At 45.5% G+C, this 26,089-nt stretch overlaps 1 protein-coding gene and 1 long non-coding RNA gene across 3 annotated transcripts; both read left to right on the top strand.

The window, feature by feature from the left end:
• The first annotated feature begins 2,820 nt into the window (after positions 1 to 2,820).
• LOC135378440 (uncharacterized) lies at positions 2,821 to 17,142 on the top strand. Of its 2 annotated transcripts, none has more exons than XM_064611480.1 (12): positions 2,821 to 3,489; positions 3,565 to 3,769; positions 4,137 to 4,253; positions 4,346 to 4,399; positions 4,663 to 4,737; positions 4,822 to 4,925; positions 7,407 to 7,525; positions 8,494 to 8,644; positions 12,578 to 12,751; positions 13,091 to 13,225; positions 13,367 to 13,531; positions 15,350 to 17,142. In XM_064611480.1, exons 2-12 carry the CDS (start codon positions 3,610 to 3,612, stop codon positions 15,680 to 15,682), a joined length of 1,587 nt encoding a protein of 528 aa, XP_064467550.1. In that variant the 5' UTR covers positions 2,821 to 3,489; positions 3,565 to 3,609; the 3' UTR covers positions 15,683 to 17,142. The 2 variants fall into 2 exon arrangements, with proteins under 2 accessions (XP_064467550.1, XP_064467549.1); XM_064611479.1 differs by having other exon boundaries at positions 4,316 to 4,399.
• A 632-nt stretch (positions 17,143 to 17,774) lies between these two features.
• On the top strand, positions 17,775 to 18,699 carry LOC135401648 (uncharacterized). The gene is made up of 3 exons (XR_010424874.1): positions 17,775 to 17,827; positions 17,902 to 17,948; positions 18,033 to 18,699. It is a non-coding gene; the product is annotated as an uncharacterized LOC135401648 (long non-coding RNA).
• Positions 18,700 to 26,089: the final 7,390 nt, after the last annotated feature.

Below are 26,089 nucleotides of genomic sequence, written 5' to 3'. Positions count from 1 at the left end.
TAGAGATCCGCATATCTCCAGGGATTTAAAAAAGTCCCCAGAAACACGTCTTCATCCTATAGAGTGGGCAGATGGATTTCTGAGTTCATCAACACTAGATGCGTGTAACCACACCTCCTTCCGAGGCTACAACCATGGGTGAACAGTATCAGTAGTAAATAATCCTGATGGAAAGTAATTGTTCTGAAGCTGGAACATAGAAACAGACAAACACAACACAAGCCTCAAGTTACGACAAAAATGCCGCACTTGTGCTATGTCGCACAATCTCTTGTGCAAATACCCCTTTGCATGTCTTAGCATCGTGATCATATCATCATTACGCAATGTGATGATCAATAAAAATAACTTGTATCTTCGCATAACTTGCCAAAACTGAAAAAATCCGACCGCTAACTTCCGTAGTGTGCAACTGTTTGCACAGAGGTGAAATGTCAACTGTTTTTTGTTTTGTTTTTTTCTGCTTCTTCTGCGCGAGTCTCTCTCGAACAGAGAGAGAGAGAAATACATGTTGACGAACACTTCGATGCGTGTATCATGTGTTTCCGCGTCTCTGATCACGCATAATATTAGGATTGAAGTTATGTGCGACTGTGCCCACGGGGCCGGTTTCCCAACATGCAGTAGCGTCTCATTGCAGGCATAATTCCGGAATATAACAGCTGTTCTACCACCCTATCCCACACCGGTTTTCGCGGGCCAGGTCTGATGGCCTCTCCGGTGACATCAGCGAAGCGTGGGTTGGAGGGAAATAATGGAACAGAGATAGATGTTGAGAATCTCCAGAATAGGAGAATTTAGCCTAGTGTACAAAAGACGTGATAATCAGTATTGTCTAGAAGCCGATGTCTAGGTACTCCCGTAGCATGCCGAGGCTTCGTTTTTTCTCCCATGCAGTATGGTCATTGATTGTATCGTTGCAAGTTATGCCGTCAAATGACTTCCCCAATTATGGATATGATCCACCAGCTTGCCTGCATTTATGCCATTTTGCCGTCAAATGGCTGTAGGAAAAAATGGCCCCGGAAGATGAGACTCCGGAAAAGATGCCCCCGGATGAAATGTCCCTTAAATATTTCCAAGAGTGATATTAAACGGTAGGAGCAACTTATTTATTTACACGTGGTAACGAGACTTTCGTGCACGAGACAGCACTTCTTCAGGTTACAAAAATATGAACATGGTACAGGAACATATATACAGTTGATGGGGCAGTGATGGAAAGGATGCAAATACAGGTACACCTACACCTACAATACACCTACACAAATGCACCTACATGCGTTCTCGTTTCCTGTGTAATCCCTTGGACTCCGGTATGTTGCGCTTCTGATAACCCTGCGTTTGTATTTCTTTTCTTTTCATTTTTACCTGTATTTGCATCCTTTCCATCACCCTGTTACCCTCTCATGCCAAAACTGCCGCATCAACTGTATATATGTTCCTGTACCATGTTCATATTTTTGTAACCTGAAGAAGTGCCGTCTTGTGCACGAAAGTCTCGTTACCATGTGTAAATAAATAAGTTGCTCTTACCGTTTAATATCACTCTCTCATCACCGGCAACTTGACATCGCCTATTTTTCTGCCTTAAATATTTCCCGAAGAAATATCCCTGGCTGGCAACGCAATTCAGGTTGCCAGCAAAATAGAGGCAGCAGTTATACTTTTCGGTATTTGTAATATAATTAGGGAAGGGTAATGCGATTTCTTTTGTTACCGTTTCCATTTTCGTTGCTGAAGTAATTGTATCCCCGTTGTGGCTTCCGATACCACCTTGAACTCTCATTTATTTCCGCAATCTTTGGGCTACTGCTTCCGGTAATGGAACGGCTATTCTGGTACTGCGAGTACACAGTCACTGTTAGAAAAAAATTTACCTTTTAAGGTAAAAATCGCCCGTGCAATAACTCGTACCTTTTAGGGTATAAAGTTATACCTTCCGAAAAGGTATAAATAGTTTATACCCTAGTGGAGGTCTAGAATTTATACCTCTTGGGTACACAAGCTATACCGCTACAAAGGTAGATTCTAATCCAGTTTCCGACAAATTTTTAGAGGAGGGAACGAGAAAAACCATATCTGGGGCTCAATCTTGATCTGCACATAGCGATCGTTATAGCTATTTTTCAAAATTTGCGCGCTCATTCCGTCACGCGCATTGGCCGTCAACCGGGGAGCACGAGCGTTTAGCAAGCGTTACGGGATAGCGAAAAGTTCAAAATCTAGCCCCTGGAGGGAAGAAAAGCAAACAAATTTTCTTTTGACGCACACACACACACGTGCTACAAACACGCGCAGACGCATAAGGATGTGAAGTAGAAAGCAAGACTCGTCCACATTACTCCCCATGTAAAAAAAAAAAAAAGATATGGAGTGAAAAACAAAAGAAAAGTTTCCAGCAGGAAGACCGCTTCGCGAGTTTGGCAGTGCGCAGTCATCGTAGTGTGTATCGCGAGATAGACATTTACAGGGCAACAAATACTGATATACCGCTGGCGACTTGACAAGTTGTGAAGCAGCCTTCGCCTGGTAAGCGGCTCTAAGGGTGAGGACGTCTAGATTTAATCATCGCAGGTTTAATACAGATATTATGCAGCCACAAACTTACCATGTGGATTCAGATACTACTGTACTGATGTCTGTGTTTCTTAATTAAATATCGGTTTAACTTAGCTGATACCGTCTCAAGAAAAAAAAGAATGATGTTATAGAGCACGTTGCGGAAGTAAAGGTATAAAAAAACATGAATGTATCAAAACGCAGAAGGTATAAGCAGCCTCACCTATACCGTGAGAGGTACACTCTAAATCGGCCCCCCGTTGGGTACCGCACGTGTACCGGCCCTGTAGTACCAGGCGCCACCGCAAAAGGTACACAACTGACACGCGAACACGAAGGGAACTTTGCAACGGGTACAGAGCCGCATGCACAAAAGAAGTTTCCAAGCTTCTAAGTCCATGGGGTACAAGTCAGGTACCGGGCGTTGTACCCGCTGAGTGAGGCATGTACCTGCTAAATGAAACGGGAGAGCGGCCCTTCTGTACCTGATGAAGATGACAAAATTTTCGTCGATCTGTAATGCGCGAGTGACACGGCCTACAAACAACGAAACAACGTGTGAACTGCGTGCGGTTTCGGATTAGATTTTCTCGGCGGAACCGGATGACGACTGCGGAGTAGGAAAGCTTTCCTGGCTTTCCTACCTCCACGGAGCCCACAAACCTTTTTATACTGCGACATTACTTTTAATTTGCTTTTCTAATTTGTTTTTCTGGAATTGCCTGACGACGTATGCTGACTGTGTCGAAAGTAATAAAATCGTTTATGCGGCCTATCGTCTCACGTCCGTGCGTCCGTCGTGGTTTCACGTTTCGCATGCGTTCCGCGGTTTCGTCTGCCGTCGTTTTGCTTTGTGTGAAGCAGAGGATCTGCCTTATTGGCTTCCCCCATCGGCAGTCTTAGCCCACACATGTTAATGGTATTCAGGTGAGTGAGTGTAAAGCTTATCTACGCCATGAGGGATTCCTAGGAGCATTTTCGGGACACGTAGTTTCCATTTAGCGTTCGTGACGCATCTTACGTCCGAGACGCCCTGGACCTCATACAATGAGCACGAACAAGGACGTAAGAGGCACCGTCCGGGGTGCGTGCACAACCTGTGAGTGCACATCATTCATGAGGAGCACTGAGCTGTGGACGTCAGGGCCTTTCCCGCCAGGATGGTGCGAATATTGTGGACACTCCCCTGTGTCTCACGTCGCGGTTGGTGAGTAGTCTTGAAAGTGAATTGTCGTAGAGAAGACCTCAAAGTGGGGGTTCAAGGTTATAAACAGTGATGAGCAGCAGTTCAACTGCATGTAGTTAAACTACTAGTTAGAATACTCTTTAGGTAATTACATGCTAGCAGCTACTTAATCGAAAGTAAATGAAAGCTTGTTAAATACTGTAATCTAACTACTGAGTTTGTGCTATTTCATTATTTTATAATGAAAAAGTAGTTTCAATTGCTTTCAAATTAAGTTGGTAGTTTTAGGCCACATATCAACAGTGGGTAATAAGTATGTTTCTGCTACAGCTACAGGCTGTGTATGATGAGCTCACCCGCCACTGCATAATTAAAGTATCTGTTTCAGACATATTTGCAAGCACAGAACGCACCCAGCGAACAGAGTCCACATTAGAGTTGATCACTTCAGGGCGAAGACAACCAGACCTGCCTTTTTCTGCTCACTCTGTTCTAAACACTTCAGGTAAAGGAGTGATATATCATAACTGTTTTGTTCTGTGAAAATTAAACTAAACACAAATTTAGCCTCTGCTGAGGTTACATCTGTTTTTGCAGGAAGTCAGAGTTCCACCACAGAAGAACCATGTCAGGGCCCAACGGCTGCAGCAGGTTTGTCCAGCATTCTGTAGATAAATAGGCGTTTAGTTTCCTTACGACAAGGAGTAATATTCCACCGCTTCAAAAATTTGCCAAGGCCCGAGTAGCCTGCTTTTTTTTACCGATAAGTGATGTCAAGGTATCACAGCCATACCATGTGTGTGAAATTTTTCAGCCATGTTTTCGAAGTAAAAAAAAAAAAGAACTGCGCCACAGATAGCCAGCGGCTGACTTTGGTGCGTAGATGGTGCTCTAATGAGTGGTCTATTTCGCAGGAACTGCAGGTTGCACATCTGCTATCAGAACTGGTGGTGGTAATATGATGGTGGATGACAGCTCGGGTATGGCAGGTATGTATGTGAACTTTTGCTACCTGCTTTCACAAGCAAAAATCAGTGCTATATACTTACAACATAAACTTGTCGTACTTGCAGAAATGCCAAGCACTTCTCAGGAGCATCCCCTTGGAACATCATCGATACTGCAGGCGGTTGAAAATGTTTGTCGTGCCGCGGTAGAACAGTCCTCCAGAGAAAAGGTGCTGAACACTTGTGGATACTGTGGATTCTCTACGACAAACTATCAGCGTTTCAGGGTGCACTCCAAAAATTGCTCAGAGTGTAGTCGCACCTCATTTATTTGCTCGCACTGCCATAGCAGCATACGGTACGCTAAACGTTTTAAGGAACATGTAGCTGTGTGCCGTGCAATGGTGCCTGCATCGCCCCTATCCGCAAGGACTGATGCTCCAGTCTTAAATTTAGAATTTGGCACATCTGATGTATGTGACAGTCAAAGTAGCCCTCCAGGTCATGACAGCTCAAACACTGCTGAGAATATTCTATGTGATGACGTTGAGTCACTTCTTCTAGACCTCTGTCGCAACTTAGAGGGGAACCATCGTTCATCAAAGAAAGCCATTGATGCAGTTGTAGTATCTGTAGCAAGTATTATGGCTTTTTGTAGTATTCCTTGTGAGCTATCTTCACTGTCTTGCGACAAGCATAGAAAACGTGAGTACATCAGACGTGGCATCTATGTTCAACCAGAACAGGTTATTTTACCGGATGGGAAAAAAGCATATTATGTCCCTGTCAGCCAGCTGCTTTGTAACTTGTTAAAGCATCCTGATTTGTATGGTTGGTTGTCGCAAAATAGCGAAATTAGTCCTACTGGTATTCTGAAAGACTTTCATGATGGCTTGCGGGTGAAGTCGCATCCTGCCCTGCTGGGGAAAGAACGTAACACCCTCAAGATGCTGCTGTACTGTGACGACATTGAAGTAGCAAATCCATTAGGAATGAAAAGAGGAAACAGAGGAAAACTGACAATATTTTACATAATTTTTGCAAATATGCCACCTTTTGTGCGGTCCCAAGTGTCAAATATATTCCTGCTTGCTATTGGCAATGCGAAAAGCTTGAAATCCACAGCGGCTAAGGAAGTGCTTCTTGCGGAATGCATTGAGACCGTAAACCGTTTGTCATCAGAGGGAATGACTTTTGTTACCGTGAGAGGTGCGGAACTGTTTAACGGAGCAGTTATTGCACTGATGGGCGACAGCCTTGCCTGTCATAATATTGCAGGCTTTAAGGAGTCTTTTGGGCCAAATGTGCAGTTAAGTTGTCGACGATGCAAAGTGCCCTCTTCTGAAATTACGGGGTACAGCTACCACACACAATGTCCACTAAGGACAGACAGTGAGGTGCATCAACAAGTTGACCAGCTCAAAAGTGCATCAACAGAAGGTGAACGCAAAAAGCTTTCTGCCACATTTGGTCTAAACGGTGACTCTGTTTTGAACAGGTTTCAGCACTTTTCACTGACAGGTGACATTTTGTTTGATCCCATGCACATCCTGTTAGAAGGAATTGTCATTAGGGAAGTGTCTCTCTTCTTCAGGTTTTGTGTACGAACTGCTTGCCTGTTCACGCGTAGGACTCTAAATGACTGTCTGCAGAAGTTCAAGTTTCATTCTAGTGTTAGCTCTAGCGATCACCCACGTGCACTTGAGGCTGACCTTTCTTTAGTCACGTCAGCAAGTGCAGCCTTGGTGCTCATTTTGCATCTTCCCTTTTTGCTAGATGACCTTGTACCTGAAGGTACACATGCATCATGTCTTGTGCTGCTGTGTCAGATCGTTCAGGTGTGCTTCTCACCAGTCATGACCGTCGACTGCTTAAGTGATTTAGAAACAGCAGTGGCAGATCACAGTAATCTGTTCATTGAATGTTATGGTGCATCCAATTTTATCCCAAAGATGCACATGCTGGTGCACCTAGTAGAGCAAGTCAGACAATTTGGACCACTAAAGCATCACTCAACAATGAGCTGTGAGACGACAAATTCTATCCCAAAATCGAAGAAGTTCAGTAACTTTAAGAACCTGCCATACTCTGTTAGTGAGCTTTACCAAGTGCACTCATCTGTGGCTCTGTGGAATAGTTCTGGTGCACCAAAGAAGGGTTACTGTATCAAGCAAGATGTTGAGCAGCTGACAGTTCCTGTGTCTGTAAATGAGCAGATGGTCTCAGCAGGCATGCCAGCTGAGTTACTTGGTGCCGATGTGATGGGTGCATTTAGCACGGTGATCAACAACGTTGATATCAGAGTAGGAGATATTCTGATTGCTAGTTCCCCAACAGCAGAAATCCGGTTTGTGAAAGTAGTGCAGGTGTTACGTGGTGACAGAGATCAGTACCTCCTCACAAAACTGATGGTGCAAAAGGAGTTTAAACGTAAAATCAATGCGTTTGTTCTTCAACTCACAGAACACAATATAATCGTGCATCCTGGCAAGCTTCTGTACCCCTGGCCGTGTTTTTCTTACAACCGGAACCTTGAAGTCATTTGCATACCCAGATGTTTACATTTTGTGCCTTAAGCCACCCTGTGAGTGGTTGACAATTTCGGCAACAGTTAAGAATATACTATACTCATATTAAAATATCGCTGTGTAGTCTGTTTTACGTGTTTGACTGTTTCTTTTTTCTTCTTTTCTCTTTATTGCCGCCCACAGTTTACGTTGCCAGAGTTTTCACCCATGGTGCAACCCCTTCTTAAAGGAAAATCTCTGTCCGAGAAGATGGAAAAAATGCTTCAGCAGCAACTCCAAGATGAGCTTATAGAATACCTAGAGTGAGTATTAATTAGAAAAATTACTGTAGAAGTGGTTTTTTCGCGCGGAATTATTTTTCGCGTTTTTCGCGCACACCTCCAAAATCGCGAATTTAAGTTCCCGCGAATAACTCTGGCCATATGAGGGCGAAAATCGTTCGGCGTTCGACGCTATACCGCGACTACCAGACCCTTTCTACTCCATGTAGCGTAGGCAGTTTAAGCAAGCGCAGAAGATTGATTTATCCCATCAGGCAAGATGAAATGAAATGAAAATTCATCATGCTTTTGTTACTCCTATAAACGCTTTGCACTATACATGCAATATACCACTATACCACGAAGCCAGAACATGCCTTTCCCCGCATTCTCAAAACCAGCTTGAATGATAGTACCACATCTCAACCGAACTGGTCAGTGCCCCGAGTGATAATTAATAAGAACTGCTAAAATAAACTGGCTAACTTGCACGCGGCCAGTACTATGGCCTCCTACGGGGCCTTTCCTCCCATCTCTGTGAGGAGAAGAAAGGAATAGACCTAGAATGCCGCAATCCACGTGAACAACGGATGTCTTAGTACGTGCCGAAATATGCCCGAGTATTGACGGCGGCACGATATGCAAGAGCAAAGCACTCCCGGAAACCGGTGTCGCGAATTTAAGTTCTCGCGAATCAATCCACAAAGCAGCTCTGCTCGAAAACGCGAAAATATTTTCCACGCGGAAAAAACCACTTCTACAGTAACTGCTTGCACCAGACTAACAATATTGAAGAGCTTGAAGATATCTGTCAGTGTTTGAGACCGAAACAAACCCTTCTGCCTTTGTGTTCTTGTTTTTCAGCTTCTTATATGAGTAAGTGGCTGTGCTGTGGCTTCCGCCGATATGCATGAGGCACAATATTAGAGCAAGATTGTGGGATAAAATTTTTGGGATTAGACTGACATGTGAATAATGTGGGCATACGTTGTGATGCTCTTTCATCCCAGTGAGAATCAACTCATAATAAATGAAGCACCATGGCAGTTGAGAGAGCAATATAAAGCACTTGGGCGGTGCCTGCTGAAGTGTCACCCATGCATACTGTGGCCTAGCGCCAAACCTGGCTCGAAAGCGGAGAGGAATGCAAAGTACTGTTGGGTGAGTCTTCGTTTCTGCAGCGTAATCAATACCAGAGTAGAGTTGCACAGGAATGGGCAGTCTCACAAAAGTGTTTTGGGACAGAAGAGCAGTAGTATAACTATGTCCGCGGCACCCAGATGCAAGAGGCCCCTGTGGCCCTCCTCACTCGGGCCCCCTTCCTTTGCCTTTCATGAATGCAAGCTCGACTGTCACGCAGCAAATATATGAGGCTGAGTCAGAGGGTCAGATGTGTTACACAGCAGCGGTGCAACTCAGTAGGGAGCCTCCATGCGCGTCCCCTTTTCAGGGAGGCGACAACTCCGTCGTCTGCTACGAGCGCCGGCATCTTGACTCCCACATCGCATTGGGCGTCAGCGGCGGGGTTGCGTTTGTCTCGATTTTTCGCGACAGGAAGAGGGTAAAAGCGGAATGAAGGATACTGGCGTAGCGAAACTGTCATATATGCTAGTAGAGCTGGTCATGGGTTGTAAAATATGTTGTTAATGCTTTGTAACGTTTGTCTAAAGTCATCACTGCACCTGCACATGCAGTCGTGTATCGACCAACGATTTACAATAGTAAACATGGGAATGTGTATAGACAACAGAAATATGTTAATTGCAAGCAGATTTTATTACAACATCTCATTCAATAAAATAGAATAGAAATAGAAAAAAATGGAAATTAGGTCGCATTGGTGCCGTTTTGCTTGAGGACGACGTTGTTTTACCAACATGTGCTCCTGTCGCAAGTGCACCCTCAATCGGAGTTGTACAAATTTGTACACGATTACATGATATAGTTCTTTGTGTTGGTCACAAGCCGGATTATTGTCCACGTTATTATGAATCAGTGGCGTATCTAGGGTGTGGCAGGTGTGGACAGGTGCCATGGGCGCCAGGTGAACAGGGGCGCCATTATGTGGTCGGGTGTGAATGTGCCAGGTCGGGCACTCAACCTGGCACATTCATAAATGATCTAAAGCACCCGCCAGTGTGCGGACCACACGAAAACGCATCCCCAAGGACATCATGTTAACCATGTTGCTATGGGCGCCGGTAGCTCTAGATACGCCACTGTTATGAATAAAAGTCGACACAGTCTTGAAAGGTGAGTGCATCGCATAAATGCGTTTCGAAGCAGATATCGCCCTGAATGCCTCTTCACATTGCATTGTACGAAGAAATGTGCTACGGTGCCCGAAATATACCGAAGATTCATTGCACCACGTACGTGTTCACGAAGCTCCATGAGCTTGTTGTGGCTTTCCGGAGACTTAACGTAATTTAATTTAATTTAACGTAAACGACCACTGAGCAATACCGGAATACACGGTACACACTGTACGCTGCAAAGGTGCTTGCTTACATCGCACACGTACGAGCTCCTTGTTGGTTCCCGTTCTGCTATCTTTACTTGCGCGAGCCAAACATCTTTCCGCTTTTTTGATGCTGGGACGCGATACAAATGCGCACCTTTCGGAGAGTGGGCACACAACACCCTGGCATTTTGCTGCACGACGTATCATGCGAGCAACGCGCATTGTAGATCTCCACGCACGCTGGTCTTCGTCCACCAACCGAATGTATTTGCTCAATCAAAAAGGAACTGCTCAAACAAGAGCAAACGCTGGTTCGCGACCTAGCTCTTTAGCCGACAGATCAACGACCTCATACCAACAATACGGAGATGAACTGAGCCCTAGCAGTGGTTCTCAAAGAAATAGAGGAAAGAAAGGAGGAGCACTTTCATGCGTAAATTCCAATGCAAAAGAACTGTGACCCGAACGTGGTACACGCAGAAAAAATGGGTCGGAACACTGGTACCCGAGGAAATGACTCGTGGAACGACCGATTTCAGCAGTAATAGAGGAAGTTCTGACACGCTTGTTGCACGCTGGATTTAAAATTCCGGAGGGATGTGCTGCGATATTTGTTCCCAAAACATACAATGACGTTAAGGTACAGAAGAAATGCAATCACTTGCGTGTACATGTGCCGGATGGCCGCTCGAACGCGCAAAATACACAGCAGGCAATGGTCAGCGCGTAGCAAGTTGGGAGTCAAAATGCGCGCTCCGCACGAGGGCGAGGAGGAAAGGCGGCGTTGGCACGGTTAAAGGGTGTCTCCTCCCTGAAAAGCGGAGAAGCCGCAGCAACCCATGGAGGCTCCCTACAACTCAGTTGGAAATAGCGCCATCTAATCTAACAAAGTAATCATGCTGCTCCTGATTACAGACCTTTCAAGTGGTATGCAGTTTGCATCAGATCATGCAATATCTTTCTCTCCGTTTTTTTTTTTTTTTTGCAAGGTTTGGCTTGGTGTGATCCCGATATATCTGCAAACACTGCTTTTGTTCTGCTGTGTCAGCGTTCGACGCCAGCTATGTTCGGCAGGAAACATGCGGCTTCTACAACAACAAAACAGCTGCAGAAGCATTCTCGAAATGAGGCTTTAGTTGGAAAAAGGCATACGACAGAGCCTTCTGCTATGAGGTCCCGTTGCAGATGGGACTACAAAACGGACTAGAGGCAACTTACCGCGGTCTCTCACGGGTCCGTGTGTGTCCTAATTCCGGCTCACTATGATCCACATTAATGTAACGCAACGAAAAAAAGTAAAAAGAAGGATACAACGAAAAAAAATAATGGCCGTAGGATTCGAACCCATGAACGTTCACACCACCAAAGAACCGTCGCGCTGTACCACTACGCTACGACCATAACACGTTCGGTTTTCATAGGGATGACCACGAAGGGAGAGCAGTAGGAACAGGTGTTGAATGTGAGCTCTAGGGACATAGTTGTGAGATTACCGTTGCTTTAGCTTCGTCCTGGGATAGGGTCAAGCCCGCATGTGTACGCTGCGTCGAATTCTAACTGTGTATAACCTATCATCCAGTCTGACGGGTATAAGGGACCGTTCACCGGCTAGATCCCAACGTTCGGGTGATCGGTGCCGTCCTGCTGAGGGCTAGAAATTTCCTTCGAAAATCTGTAGCTCTTTATTGGTCACCTCGATGCAAGAATGGCTGAAGCATTTATGTTATCTGCTAAATTATTGCCTCAAATACATAACATTACAAATCAGCAGATGTTTTTGCTCCCCTCTTTCCCGTGGTTACATGTGGGACAAATCGTAACGCAGTCTTGTGTTTTGTGCTTTACACCGCTTCTCTGCCTTGCATTTTGTTCGTTTTTGTTTTTTTTGTCGTTTTTTGGGATATTATCGTTGCACACTGCTCAGTTTGGAGTAACTCGAAGTAGCAGAGTGAGAGATGGGAGGCGGCCATCTTGTTGGCCAGTTGAGCACTGAACCACGGACAGTGAGCTCAGTCAAGAACCAACAACGGTTGCAACTCGACCACGGTTGGCGCAGTGGCGTAACAGCCCCAACCATGGTGGAACTCAACTGCGTTCAGGTCAACCGTGATCGAAACGGCTAGTGTAGCAGGGTTATTATTCCGCATAATGTGATTCCACAGTAGCCCCACTTTGCCAAATGGTGCTCCCCCGTCCCCCACTTTTTACACATCAATCAGGATCATGAAAAATGGGAATAGGCGGACTGGGATGAAACCGTTTCTAGTGATGCACCCTGTATATCTGGTCCTTTGTCATTACTGTAACAATAATGGAATTTCCTTGTTCCTACCAGCAGGCCAAAAATCTATATGAAGTGAGGTGGGGAGGTTTCGCCAATTAAACAATTTATCGGAAGTAAGAAATGAAGGAAGTTCAGTGCAGTTGTAAGGTTAATTTATATATAACCAAGTAGACGTCCTTGGGGGAGGGCGGTGGGCTCATGGGCCGCACGGCAGGTATTGAGGCTATGTGGTTCCCCTCGGGCCCGGCGTTTGAAACCCCTCTTTCAGAGCATCATCAATGTTTCCAAATGCTACATATTGTCCTCTGCTGTCTTGCCCCCTTTAATGTACGCTGTTTTCTTCCAGAGTGTATTCATGCACCGGCTATCGCTCAAGCGAAAGATACGGCGGCTAAGGGCAAAGTGGAGCAAGAACATGGCTGGGGTAGATACCCAGTGTCCTTCGACAGAGAACAGCATGCACGCTGTAGAAATTCTTGGGACAGCCATGAGCTGTAACGAGGCACAGAATGAGCTGAATGTGAGTGCTGTCAAGATCTTCATGATGGGAATTGGATGATCTTTGTTGTATTTTTGTGATAGTGACGCGGACGTGATGGCATCGGGTCGAATATCAATGCGGGAGCTTAAATCTACTAATTACTATTGATATAATCAATTTCCCCTAGGACAGGTGGAAACACAGAATAGAACATCAGAAGCCAGATGATGTGGCAGTAATCCCGTCTTCCTCTTCCTAATTCCATCCTATCTAAAAATACCATCTTGCTCCTAATTTGGGACTAGTCCTTTTCTATGGATGTGTACGTGTTGCTTGGGTGACTGTTCCCACAACCGATGGCAGCATTATTTTTTGCAGGTACTGGCAAGCTTCGAACACGGAACAGTAAGCTTCAACCTGGCACGCTTGAAACAACTGTTGCGTCTATCCTATGAAGTGAGAAGACTTGAATACCCTGAGAGACTGCCAGTGTACTTCTTAAACGAGGATGCGGTATGTGCCTTAGCCAACTGGAACTTGAAAATACCTTGCACAATTACACACGTGAAAAGCTGATCTTGAGCACATATTGAATGCACGCCAAGTGTGGTGAATTTGCATATGAGGTCGAAGCTTATGGTCCCCTGCTTTCAGCTCTGCGTTGAAGCTGAACTAAGGTTCCAGCTCTCGATCGAAGAAATGGTGGCGAAGTTGAACCATGTACGTCAAGAGTTCATTATGGAGCATGGTGGAGAAAGCTTTGCAGACATAGACTGCTACCTACGGTCCAGGAAGTGCAAAACTGCACTCATCACACTTGTATGTTAATTTTTCCTGAATTTGTATGGGGGCCACCATAATCAAAGCCTCACAGGCAATAGTGGTACAGGTGCAAAAAGGGCAATTTGAGAAAGTAAGCATTAATGCATTCAGGTCATTGCAGAAAATATTTGTCGGTTAGTATTGTTGTGACAAAATCCACCATCATGACAAAAATAGGGCGGGAAATTTTCATGTTCTAATTTCTTATCCTCTGGATTGCGTGTTTATAAGTTTGCTTCTTAGCATTGTTTGTCGGATGGGAATAATATTGGTATACAGAAACTTTAAAAACTTGAGACCATGAAAAATTGCTAAAGATCTGTGAAGAAATGTACCAAAATATTCCACCCACATTAGCATGTATTTCAAACATGAACTGATTTCCCCAGTTTTACCTAAAGCACCTATGCTTCGTAAAAGTAGCGCATACCTTTGAGGATCGCCGCTTTTCTCCTCCCTCACGTGGTCTACTGCGTCTCGCCTTTTTCATTGGCCTTTCGCTATCACGTGGTGCGGAGCCTCCTTCGGGGCCGCCATTCCTGCTGCAGAAAGGCGTAGGGAGTACCGGTCCAGGGCTCTACCAATTGAGCTAAGCTAACACACCTCCCCAGCGACTTCTAAGGGCACGTCATCTGAAGGGACAAATCAACCACTCTCTCTCACTCATTCCCCTTTCACTCTTGACTTCCATCTTTAATCGTTAATTTCTTAGGCAATTTGGGGCCTTGTATGCATTTGTCTATTCTATGTTGTTCCAGCCTCAGAACTTCAGTTCTCTCATGCTGTGTGGATTGAGCGGCTTTTGAATACGTTAAAGCATGGCAGGCCGTACAAAATTTTGAGATAGTTCGAATTAACCCAAAGTATGGCTTATCGGAGCTTTAATAAAGCACGACCTAACTTACTTAAGCAATGTTCTACGACAGCTACTCCTACATCTATTCTTATTACATCGATAGGTCCCTACTATGGGAAAGAGAGGTTTTATTTTTCAGAGTAATGTGCTTTCTGAAACGACAAACTGAGAAGCAAAAGGGGTAAAGGGCGTCCTATCAGTCGTATTTTTTTAATGAGAAGTTTGTAAAAATTGATAAGTAATCCCCTAACGGTCATCACCTACAACGCGAGTGGTGCCTCACTACAATGTATCGGCTCACTGCCACAGACAAGTGAGTGCTTTATTTCATGCGTTTAATTATTTTTCCCTTGACACTTCATTTTTCATAGAGGGACTAAATTTGACGAGGTCATTCAATGAAGACATATCCAGAACGCGCAAACAAAGCAAACAGTAATGTTCTGCTTGCCTGAACACGGCTATAACATGGCTGTCGTCTGCTACGGTGCAGCAATCCAGGCAGTGCCACTGTCGAGGTGAAGGGAGAGAAGCGTGTACGGGGGGAGAGGGAAGGAGGAGTTGTCGCTACTTTTAGTATTCAGGGACTTCAGTTTTACGCTATGAATTTCTAAAAAAATAAAACCCAAAAACCTCTGGCTGTATTTCTGATATACAGGGTGTCCAGCATAACTATAAAAGTGACGTCGCAAACAGAGCTATCGAAAGGAAACTAATGTCTTTTCCACAACACTTGTCTTGCAAAGAGGCATGTCTCACAATGGAGCACCTGTTTGCAACACAGTCCTTGTGACAAAGGCACCAGTTTTTCTTTGACAGCTCTGGTTCAGACAAACCTCTTCTATAGTTACTCTGGATAGCCCGTACGTAGTTGGCCATAACTAGGTAAGCTGATGTGGTAGCTACTGTGGTGACTGTACATTTGCATGATTGGTTAATTCACATTTACCATCACGCAGGAGGACGTAAATGAAGGTCAGCGTGTGCCAGGTCCCAGCCTATCCTTCACTGCGAAGAAGGAAATCCGCACAAGGCATGAAGCGATCGACCTCAGCAGTAGCTGCAGTATGGAGAAAGCACTCATTCTTGTACTCTGTGTGTACTATGTGAAAAACCTCAGCTACCCTCAAGCTTATGGCCAAACGCTGGGTCTCCTTCAAACCGTGCTAGTGAAGGACTCTTATTTCAACGCTGCTCTGCAGACAAAACGCCTTGCTATGTTGCTGAAGCATCTCGGTGTGTCCCGTCAGGAACCGCAAAAAGCTCAAAGCCTGCTTTCACTTATCCGCTAGTCTTCCCACATTGCCATAACATAGAGATGACGTAGTGGATGACTGGGCTTCTTGTGGTTTTCCCGCTGATATAAGCGTAGTACAAAGCCAACAAGCCTTCCTAACAGCTGTCTTACTGACATCACTAGAAGCTGCTGGCGACATTTCATTTTACCTTGAATGCATATTCGTTGAAAGTGTTAAAGCCAAGAGGGACATAAACAACAGGGCACGCTTTCAGCAGCTGTTTTATGCGCTGTCACAGTGGCTTAAATACATGTCAACCACTCTGTTTTTTCTCGCAGCGTCAGGGACGGTTAGTGGATCTCATCTTGTAATCTCAAACACTCGTCGTATTTTACGCCCACAGTGAGGAACCAAAGACTGCAATTTTCGGTTCACGGCTTCTGGTCTGCTCATCAAAGTGCCTGTTCCTTGTGTCCCTTTTAGCTCCTTTGTTTAATGTAACTGATATATATATGAGGGTCATTTCATAAATAACGCACAGTAATTTCTTAACGGCAGGCAGTTTTTCACTTGAGTACTCCCTTTTCCCAGTCAGTCTATGTAGCATTCCTGCTGTGCGATTACTGTGTCCCAAAATAGAGGAACGTTTTCTATTCCGCTGAGAGGGGCGCATTTGTTGAGTGTCCTTACACCTCAGGTAAACACTCGCTTCCTATACTGTAGTGTCCTCCAGGGATGGAAAACGTCCACTTATCAGCTCCCTCAACTTTGGGTAGCAGGCCGAAACTTGGTGGGCTTGGGTTGAGGTGAGCATGAGGTTATCTGTGATCTAGTTGCTGAGTAAGTACGAGTGGGGGCTGTTACCTCACCTGGACTGCAGCCAAGACGCAAGTCGATCAGACTTCGGCCTGTTCCCCAAGTTGAAAGAATCAATGTGTGGGCAACGTTTTTGTTCGCTAGTGGAGCCTAACAGAGTGTGTACCCAAGATATAAGAGCACCCAGCAAAAGTGCAGCTCTCATTGGGATAGAAATGCATCCTCGACGTTGAGACGCAGCAGTCGCATAGCATCCAGGGATACTACAAATTTGGACTGTGAAAAGGTATTGCTCGGGTGAAACATTGCCAGCCAGTAGCAAATTATGGTACATTAGTTATGAAATGACCCTCGTATTTGGTATAACAGTGTTGTTTGATACAAATGTTACGGTTAATATATTTGTGGCTGTGCACAAGGCAGCCCGTTATTTATTTTTGCGCAAGGTGCAGTGCAATATTTTCAAATATGTTTGTAGCCAACAAAGTCTAAGTGAGTGCAGTTAGGCTCCACCAATATGGCACTCCGTTTTTGGGATAATTTGTGGTATTGATATCACTTGAGGTTCGCGGCTAAGATATTGCATTGATGTCTTGGATGTTCCGTAGGATTGAAGTTCAATTCATTCTTGTTACATATAGTCAACTCGTACAAAGCTCTCATTGTAAACAGTACACAAAATAAATGGTCACACTGTCCAGTGTTGTTTGTGTGTGCTTGAAGCTTTCTCCTACTTTGTGGAGCTGCCTCACAGTCATTTCGCTATCAGAAACACAAGGGAATTAAGTGGCTGAGGGAACATAACTGTTGTGGAAGTCACCAAGTCATCCTTTCAAGTTTTTTGTCTTTTTTTTTCTACGCTTGCATTTCCCATAGTCTGTAAGCAACGTGAGGGTCCACTAAGGTGTCATACTTTGGTTTGTTGACAACACAACAAGATCTTGTGCACATCAGGGCAGGATTTGAGTATTTATGGCAAGGAAGAAGTCACGCCAATACTTTTTTCTTTGCCCCTCCCAGCCCCAGTTGTTAATATGTAGTAGCAGAGACATGCTGAACACATTGACCTTCGTATATAATGGGTGTTTATTTTTGGAAAATGCGCGCTCCACAAGGAGAGCAATAAAAGGATACAGGGCGCCTCTTTCCTGCTACATGAGCTACAAACAGGCACTATATCAACCGTAACAGGTTTGTAACTGAAGTTTACCACAAAGACAGCCTCTGGTTTCCCTTTATTGCTCTTTGTGAAGCGCTCTCTCTCCAGGAATAAACACGCCAGCGCCGGTCGGTAATCATGATCATCATCATCATCATCATCACAGGCGGACAAAGGAGCAAGGCTTAGCTCGGTGTGTCAGCTAAGTAGCAGTTCGGGAACTGGTAAGGACAAAACTGGGTACCATTGTGACTCGATGTGTCATTGAGCATATGGAAATTAACTTCTACTGTTGTAGTACCCCGCAGGTCGGCACGTTAAGTGGGTGGCAGTTCGGGAGCCGAGGTAAAGACGAAATATGACTGTTGTGAGTCGACGATTCATTGACCGTACGAAAATTGACCTCCACTTTCTATGTTATACCCACAGAGGCGTGTTAGGTAAGTGGCAGTGCGGGAACCGAGGTAAGCACAAAATTGGGTACCGTCGTGACTGGACGACGTTTCACTGAGCGTACAAAGATCGGCGAGTTAGGTAAGCGGCAGTTCAGGAACCAAGGTAAGGACAAAACTTAATGCCGTTGTAACTTTTTTCACTGAGCGCATGAAAATCAACTTCAAATACTGTGATACCCACAGCATACTGCAGTTTCGGACAGAGGTAAGTTATTGACGTAGCAGATTGTGCGAGCTAAAGCAATGCGAACTTCTATGTGTATTTGCAGAGTGATGGCAAAAAGAACGGTAAGCGGATGGGCGAAGCAGCTTGCTATACAGAGTTGGAATGTTAACTATTTTTTTCTTTTCAGAGAGACTGCTGGTCCAGGCAGTCATCCAGGCGCACTGTCACTTCTTGACATGCGCTACGGAATTACTTCACAACCCGCACCCGGACACAGTTTGCCGTCAATGTACAGTGACTTAGCGACGTGTGGCCTGCCTTGCACTGAACGCTTGTTCGTTTTGTTCTTGCCTGTTGTATGACTCCAAACTCCACAGTAACTATGTTGTGTTGTGCGCGGCTACTGTGTGTTTGCTGCTGGATATCATTAAAGGTATGTGCGGTATGTGGATGTAATAAAATGTTGGATGGCGCAGTCTGTCTGTGTGGCGACCCGGCTATCTAGACTACGTGTTTTATTATTATTATTATTCCCCGTCTGCTTGGAGCTCGGATTGGCACGACCGAGCAAGGGCGAGCAAACATGTTTGCTTGTCCTTGCTCGGTCGTGCCAATCCGGGCTGCGAGTCGACCGGGAATCGCGCATGCTACCTTTATGTACCCTATTAATAAAAGGGTGCGCTGTACCCCATCATCGCGGCTTCTGCTATGAGGTTCGCTGTACCGCGTAAATAATGAGGTACATTTTTTAAAAAATGTACCTCTTGTTGAGGCGGTACAGAAGCGTTACCGGGTTTAGAGTGTATAGCCCCGGTGATGTATACCTGGTACCGGGTATAAGTATGTTACGTTAGCCCTCCTTTATACCTCTTTATAAATCGGAAATTTGTACCTCTTGTATACCCTCCAAAGGTATACATCTGAAGCAGAAGGTATAAAAGAGGTATAATAACCCCATTATTACCTTATTTATATTTTTCTTTCTAACAGTGGGCTCTTTATGCTTTGTCAGCACTCTCTTTCGTCTAAGTGCTTCAGAATCCCGTGTACACAGTACATCGAGATCCGCATATCTCCAGGGATTTAAGAAAGTCCTTCGAAAAATGTATTCATCTTGTAGAGTGCGCACCTGGATTTCTGAGTTCTGCAACACTAGATTTCCGGTTAGCCACACTAGATTCTGGTTAGCCACACCTCCTTCCGAGGCTTCATCGGCAGGCCAACCCTATTTGTAGAAAGCAATATTGCCATGCCCCGGTAAAACGATAAAAATCGCGGGCTCGCGCCCTTCTGCTATGTCGTAGACTCTGTTGTGTAGATACCCCTTTGCATCATGGTCAGATCATGATTACGCAGCGTGATCATAAATACAAAATATTTTGTGTCATCGCATACATTAATAGCTATTACCGGAATTTCGTTGTACCGAAATCGGCACTTGCGAAGAAATTTACGGAAAATATGAGAATATGACGGGTAAAGAAGCGTGTCCCGGGTTTCAAGCGAGGACGGGACAGCATCGGTGACGACCTCGTTCTTGGCATGCCCGTGGAAGTGACCGATCGACGATAATTTCATAGCAGATGCAAAGCCACATCCAGATCAACCCGCAGGTCACAAGCACACAAAGCGCACTTCAACCCACCTTGACCCTATATCTATCTTAATTAGGACTAATATGGAAGAGACATTGTGCATGTCTCTTCCATATTAGTCCTAATTATGATTGTCTCACGAATGATCAGAAACGCCCCTATTTGCACCACATTTGGGGAGAATCTCCAGCTGCTCAGGGCAGGACCCAGGAACTTCCGTGTCCGATTTGCGACTTTGGGTGAAATATGAGTGTACCACGTCCAACCGGAGAGCAAAGCCTAGTCCAAACAGTGGAAACATCGGTCCTCATTACAACCGAAGAAGGCTAGATCTGCTTCAACAACAGGCATGGTGACGTTCATGTTTCTCTTTCTTTCTTTCTTTTTTTCAGTTAGATGATGCGCTGCTCGTCGATTACCTTAAAGGGGCACTAAAATGCAAAAACAAGTTCACTTCAAATTACGTTACACGCTATGTCAATTTCGTACTTGATATCATAATTCAAAAGTTTGATTCCGTTACGGAGCGAAATTATACCGGACTCTTTCTTGCTTCGGTGCTAAGCAGTGAATGTCGTTTCAGCTCGAGCATCGGTGTTTTCCGTCCATACTGCGCGTGCACTCGCGTGCCACACCATGGAGCAGTCCCGGTGAAAAATAGAGTGCGCGTTGCGAAGCGGACTGGCGTCGCTGTTCGAAGAACGTGGAGATAAATGTTGTCAGTGGAACATTCGCGAGAACTGTTGTAGGCTACAATTCAGTGAATCGGCATTGAAAAATGCAGCAGTGCGCATCATACCGCGCATATACGAAACACTATACGATCGGACCCGTTCCAAATCCACATGCCCACGATAGGTATTCGCGCGCTTCTCCTGGTGTCTCATTGGATGCCGCCAAAGACAGCTCAGTTTTCATTGGGTTTTCTTCTAAACGGTAGCACTCTGTTAGCCAATTTTGCTTGCATTATACTAGCTGAAACACGGACTTTATTTGAGAGCAAGTTGTTTTTGCATTTTAGTGCCCCTTTAAAGGAGCAATGATGTGACACTTAACATGGCTCGAAGCCTGTCTCATTCGTCAAGCTGTGCATCAGAAGTCACCATAAAATATATTTTCGTTGTGCGGTCTATTGCCACTGAGGGATCAAATTTACAAAAACAATCGCAGAAATCTGCCCCGCACGGTCAACACGATCCTCGCCTGACATCGGCACGTCCCCGTGCCTTTCTTCTCTGTTGCTCTCTTCTCAGCTCACGCGCTGCTTGTACCCGCTTGAGCTGCACCTGTCTACGTCACGAGTCACATGCCAGGGGAATATGCTACGTCACTACCTACCCTCCTCCTTCTCTCATTCTCCGATGCGCTCCTTCAAAAGCGGGAGATTTGTTAAAGGTGCGGGGAACAACGACGCCAAGTCCACCACTCCACTTCACTGCGCCTCATTGGCGCAAAGGTGGTTTCTAAAACCAGTACCGCAAGTAAAAGTTGAAATGAAACCGCAACGAAAATTGCAATGTTGAGAGCACCCAACAAATGCCAGGAGCAGTGAGCGATGAGCATGGGAAGGGATTTCACCAGGATATTGCGACTATACATAAAAGGTATCAGGATCAATGACGCCCATCAATGCTTGGAGGCTACTGCTGGACAGTGACAAGAGATAGACCAATGCTTGAATGCAAGAGACCGGCAACCGGCAAATGAGGACAAAGGTTTGTGCAGTGATATTCAATATTGCTTGCACTTAATTACTACAGTGCTTCATCTAAATAAATGTTGAATAATTTCTGTAATAGACTATATGCACCTCCATGTTTGCAGAAATAATACTTTTTGAAATTCCCTGTTAGCGCCGCGAAGCAACTATGACTGTGAGCGGCGTAAAGACGTGCACAGATGGAGAGAGAAAGAAGTAGGAGACATGCTGTTAGAATGTGTCCTGGCCGACTTCAGAGGGAACTGTGCCGACATTCGTCTGGAAAGACTGCCGAAAAACCCCAGACAGCACAGCCGGATTTCAACCCTCCTGGTCTTGGCGTGGAAAGCGGTCATCCTAACAACTAAGCCACGGGATCTGAAATAATGCGTTTTGCAAGTAGTGATTAAAATTATGTGCGTTATCTACGAAATGCACCTGGGCGATTCCACGGAAATGATCCAGCGGACCTGCTCGGCCCTCACAAAACTATCGAGAATTTTTACGAATTTTTTTTTAGCAGTCCCTAATAGTGCAAAACGACACACCACGAAACATTTCTTCCCAAATCTATATGTGGCGGGTGCTACACACGAGCAAAGTTCGCAGCACTGGCGAAAACCGTGCCTGGCGTGAACGGCAGCTGCGGCTCATAGAAAGCACCCAGAACTGTGCGGTTTTCTTTTGCGTATAGAGGAAACCATGCTTTACGCAGCGTTCAAATCCCGGTTGTCGTGCTGTAATCGGTGCTGGTATACAAAGGCCGGAAGTTTCGCAATTTTCCTCCTACTTCGCGATTTTTTTGTGGAAAATCAAACCATTAAATTTTAATGAATATTCTTCCCTGACAAGGTCTCGTGGAATACTTCAACAGGAAAAATCGCAAGACACGTGATTCTTCTAGTCATTGCAGGAAAAAAAGAGGAAGTATGCGATTTTTCCAAAATTCGCTACAATCGAGCGTAAAACACGCAATGAAGAGGTCGGAAGAGACGCCTGAAACCAACGCAGTTTTATAGAACGAGCGTTCCTCTACAACATATTAAAGAATATCGAGGGTGTTTTTTCGTATACGGTAGAAAATCATTTTTTTGTAGTAGAGGGTATTACGGCCACTGACCCACGTTGCATGTGTCCAAGTGGGGTGCCATATTTGTTTCTTGGGCTCCTGTTTTAATTCTTGTTATTTTAAATTTTTCTCTGGTCTGGAAGCTAAATCTGTACTTGCTGTCGTGTATCCTTTGGTAGCATCATGAACGCTCAGGACCTGTCCTCGCTACAAAAGCTATGAAGCTCCGGGGTTTTCACTGTCGGAACGAGAGAGAGGAAGTCGCCCGTGTGGATGAAGTTTGGTGACAGCTTTTTTTTCTTTTCTTTTTTCTGCTCCTTTGTGCTGACGGGAAATAACGCTTATTTAACCCGCCACATTGAGATTTGGGAAGAAATGTTTCGTGGTGTGTCGTTTTGCACTATTAGGGACTGCTGAAAAAATTTTCGTTAAAATTTGGGATCGTTTTGTGGGGGCCCGGCAGGCCCGTTAGATCATTTCGCGTGGGGTCGCCCACCTAGTAGTAATACGAAAAGCATTCAATATTCACAGAATTCACAGAAAAAGGAGCAAATTGCCATTTCATTGCCATGTTTGAATTCAGCTCAGGGTTCGTTTCATTTCTGAACCATCCAAGGTTTTCAACATTGGAAAACATGTAGTTTCTTCCACTACAAATACAAGTCAATGCATCTAATAAAGTACGTTTACCTCGAAAAATACACACTTACACTCACCATCTGTCGTTTGCCATAGCGTCTCTGAGGCACGGTGCGAGAAGGATTAAGATGACGATGTATTAAAAACCTGTTGCTGACAATCTCATGGGCCGACTACGCAGGCAGGCCCCACAGGCAACTGAGCAAGCACTCTCCTGTGGGGCCTGCTAGGGACTCCGCCACATGCTGCCCGACCGACTGCTCGGACGTAGAGGAACAGGAACAAAGAATCCCGATCTCCGTCTCGCAGGTGAGCGATTAACTAGAGACGACACGAAGTGACGTTGTGGCCACCTGACGGACAACACGCCTCAGGAGAGTGAATTCGTTGTTGTCAACACTAATACCCTTGTCAAACGGGCAATGTTCAGTGAAACCTCCAACCTTTAAATGCGCTGTCAAGTTTGAGCCTGTATACCCCTCTATGCCACCCTAACCTCTCATTAAACCATACGGAGGTATACCCAATTTAAATAAACCCACACTTTACAGGAATTGAATAAACTACATTCCTTGAACATTCAACAAACGTGAGTTCGTTTTGTTATCTTCTCCGCATAACAACCGGGACTTCGCAAACAGAGTCAGGGAATTAAAATGAAACTCCTCCACAAGCCATATCATTACTAGACATATACCATGCTTACTGGTATCCTATGGTAAAACGGTGCAACTACCCAACGTTTTGAAACTAAAGGGCTGTTCATATACGAAGTGTTTCTTTTCAGCTGCAACAAATTTCCATAAAAAGGGGAGTTGCCTTAGGACGCTTTTACTTTTGTGTTTGGATTACTCGACGGAGCTGCTACAAGGCAACCGTTTTTTTTTTTTCAATTAGGGGACTAATTAACAGAGATATTTTAATCAGCTTTTTAATTATTGATTTTAGGGAGCACATTGCAATTGCGATATTAAAGCCTGATCTCCACATGATCCGCTCGAACCACTGATGAAGTACAAAAGTAATCGCAGCGCGCGCCACCAGCCTAACTATTTCAGCTCTGCCGTCTGCTGTAAACAGCAAGTGATCGGCAAAAGAGCGACAGTGACGTCGATATCTCCGCCCTCACTTAACGTCATAGGAAAACGTCATACGCGATTCTCGCAAACCCTTATCGCGGTATAGGAAGGGAGTTGCCTCAGGACAGAAGCCGCCGATATTCCAATGTCGTTCGAAATATCGGCGGCTTCTGTCCTGAGGCAACTCCCTTCCTACATCTCTACCGGTTCGCTGGATTTCTACCCAAGCAGCACAATGTACTGAAAGCCGAGTGCAATAGGGGTGGACGGGTAGGTGGAAGGCCTTGAACAGACTTGTGAAACTAAAGAACGTTGATAAAACACATACCGGCCACCCCTATTGCACTCGACTTTCAGTACATTGTGCTGCTTGGGTACCCATCTACTTATCGCGGTATGTTTCACGATCTTTGTTTTGTTTTTCACTTTGCTTTCTTTTTTCCCTTCGTGTGTTCGCAGGCACTTGCCGTATAAAGCGGTAACCGCATACGACGAATTCTCGACGGAAAACCGCCACCGTCACCGTTTTTCCGGTAAGCCGACGCGAGCAATGGGAACTTCACCGATTTCTCGACGACAGCGGCGGACAGAAAAGTCCGGCGAAGAGCGGAAGCGGGCACTCGACGGCAGCCAATTGGACCGCTGCACGAGCGGACGTGGCGGTCATTTCGGATGCCCGTATGACCAACCTGGGAACTGGGAAGCATGCTGTTGCCCGCCCGCTGCTGTCTGAGGGCGCCTTTGAAGTGCTTGCTTCGCGAATATGCTTTGACCTCAAGAACTTCTTCTGTGTGCCACTATAACTTTTCTATGTGTAGCAAAATATTTATCAGTTAATTTGAAGTCAAAATTTAATACGGACTAACGAAATGCCCGCTAGGTCGCCACCGTCCGCCGCAGTGGAAATCTGTGCATGCGGTTCGTCCCGCCGTTTTGCCGTCGAGTTGTCGTGCCGGTGGGAAAGTTGGCCGTTTTTTCGTCGAGAAATCGTCGTATGCGGTTACCACTTAAAGCGGTAACCGCATACGACGAATTCTCGGCGGAAAAACGGCCACCGTCACCGTTTTTCCGGCGAGCTGGCGGGAGCAATGGGAACTTCACCGATTTCTCGACGACAGCGACGGCCAGAAAAATTCGTCGAAGAGCGGAAGCGGCCGCTCGACGGCAGCCAATAGGACCGCTCCACGCGCTGTCGTTCCACGAGCGGATGTGCCGGACCAGTGGCGGGCATTTCGAATGCCCGTATGGGTAACTTGGGAAGTGGGAAGCATGCTGTCGCTCGCCCGCTGCTGACTGAGGGCGCCTTCGTAGCGCTCGCTTCGCGAGTATGCTATGACCGGACGAATTTCTTTTGTGTGCCACTATAACTTTTCTATATGTAGGAAAATATTCATCAATTAATTTGCAGTCAAAATTTAACACGGAGTAACGAAACGCCCGCCAGGGCGCCACCATCCGCCGCAGTGGAAATCTGTGCATGCGGTTCATCCCGCCGTTTTTCCGTCGAGGTGTCGCGCCGGTGGATTAGTTGGCCGTTTTTCCGTCGAGAAATCGTCGTATGCGGTTACCGCTTTACTCATTTCATCCTGCTGGGCACGGTTCTTGGCCTTCACCGTTACGATAAGCGCTGATATGTAGTGATGATGCGCAAAGCTCCTTGCAAGCAAAAAAGAAACACAAAACAAAGATCGCGCAACATGCCGCGAGAAGGGTTTGTCTGAATCGCGTATGACGTTTTTCTGTGACGTTAAGTGAGGGCGGAGATATCGACGTCACTGTCGCTC

This window comes from Ornithodoros turicata, chromosome 1 (assembly GCF_037126465.1).
Source record: "Ornithodoros turicata isolate Travis chromosome 1, ASM3712646v1, whole genome shotgun sequence".
Classification (NCBI taxonomy): Eukaryota; Metazoa; Arthropoda; class Arachnida; order Ixodida; family Argasidae; genus Ornithodoros; species Ornithodoros turicata.
This window is presented reverse-complemented; position numbering and strand designations above follow the sequence as displayed.

Coding starts and splice junctions, on each gene's coding strand:
- LOC135378440 (XM_064611479.1), top strand. CDS start 3,610: ATGAGCACGAACAAGGACGTAAGAGGCACCGTCCGGGGTGCGTGCACA. Junction 3,770..4,136: donor TGTGTCTCACGTCGCGGTTG/GTGAGTAGTCTT, acceptor TATCTGTTTCAG/ACATATTTGCAAGCACAGAA. Junction 7,526..8,493: donor GAGCTTATAGAATACCTAGA/GTGAGTATTAAT, acceptor CTTTCATCCCAG/TGAGAATCAACTCATAATAA.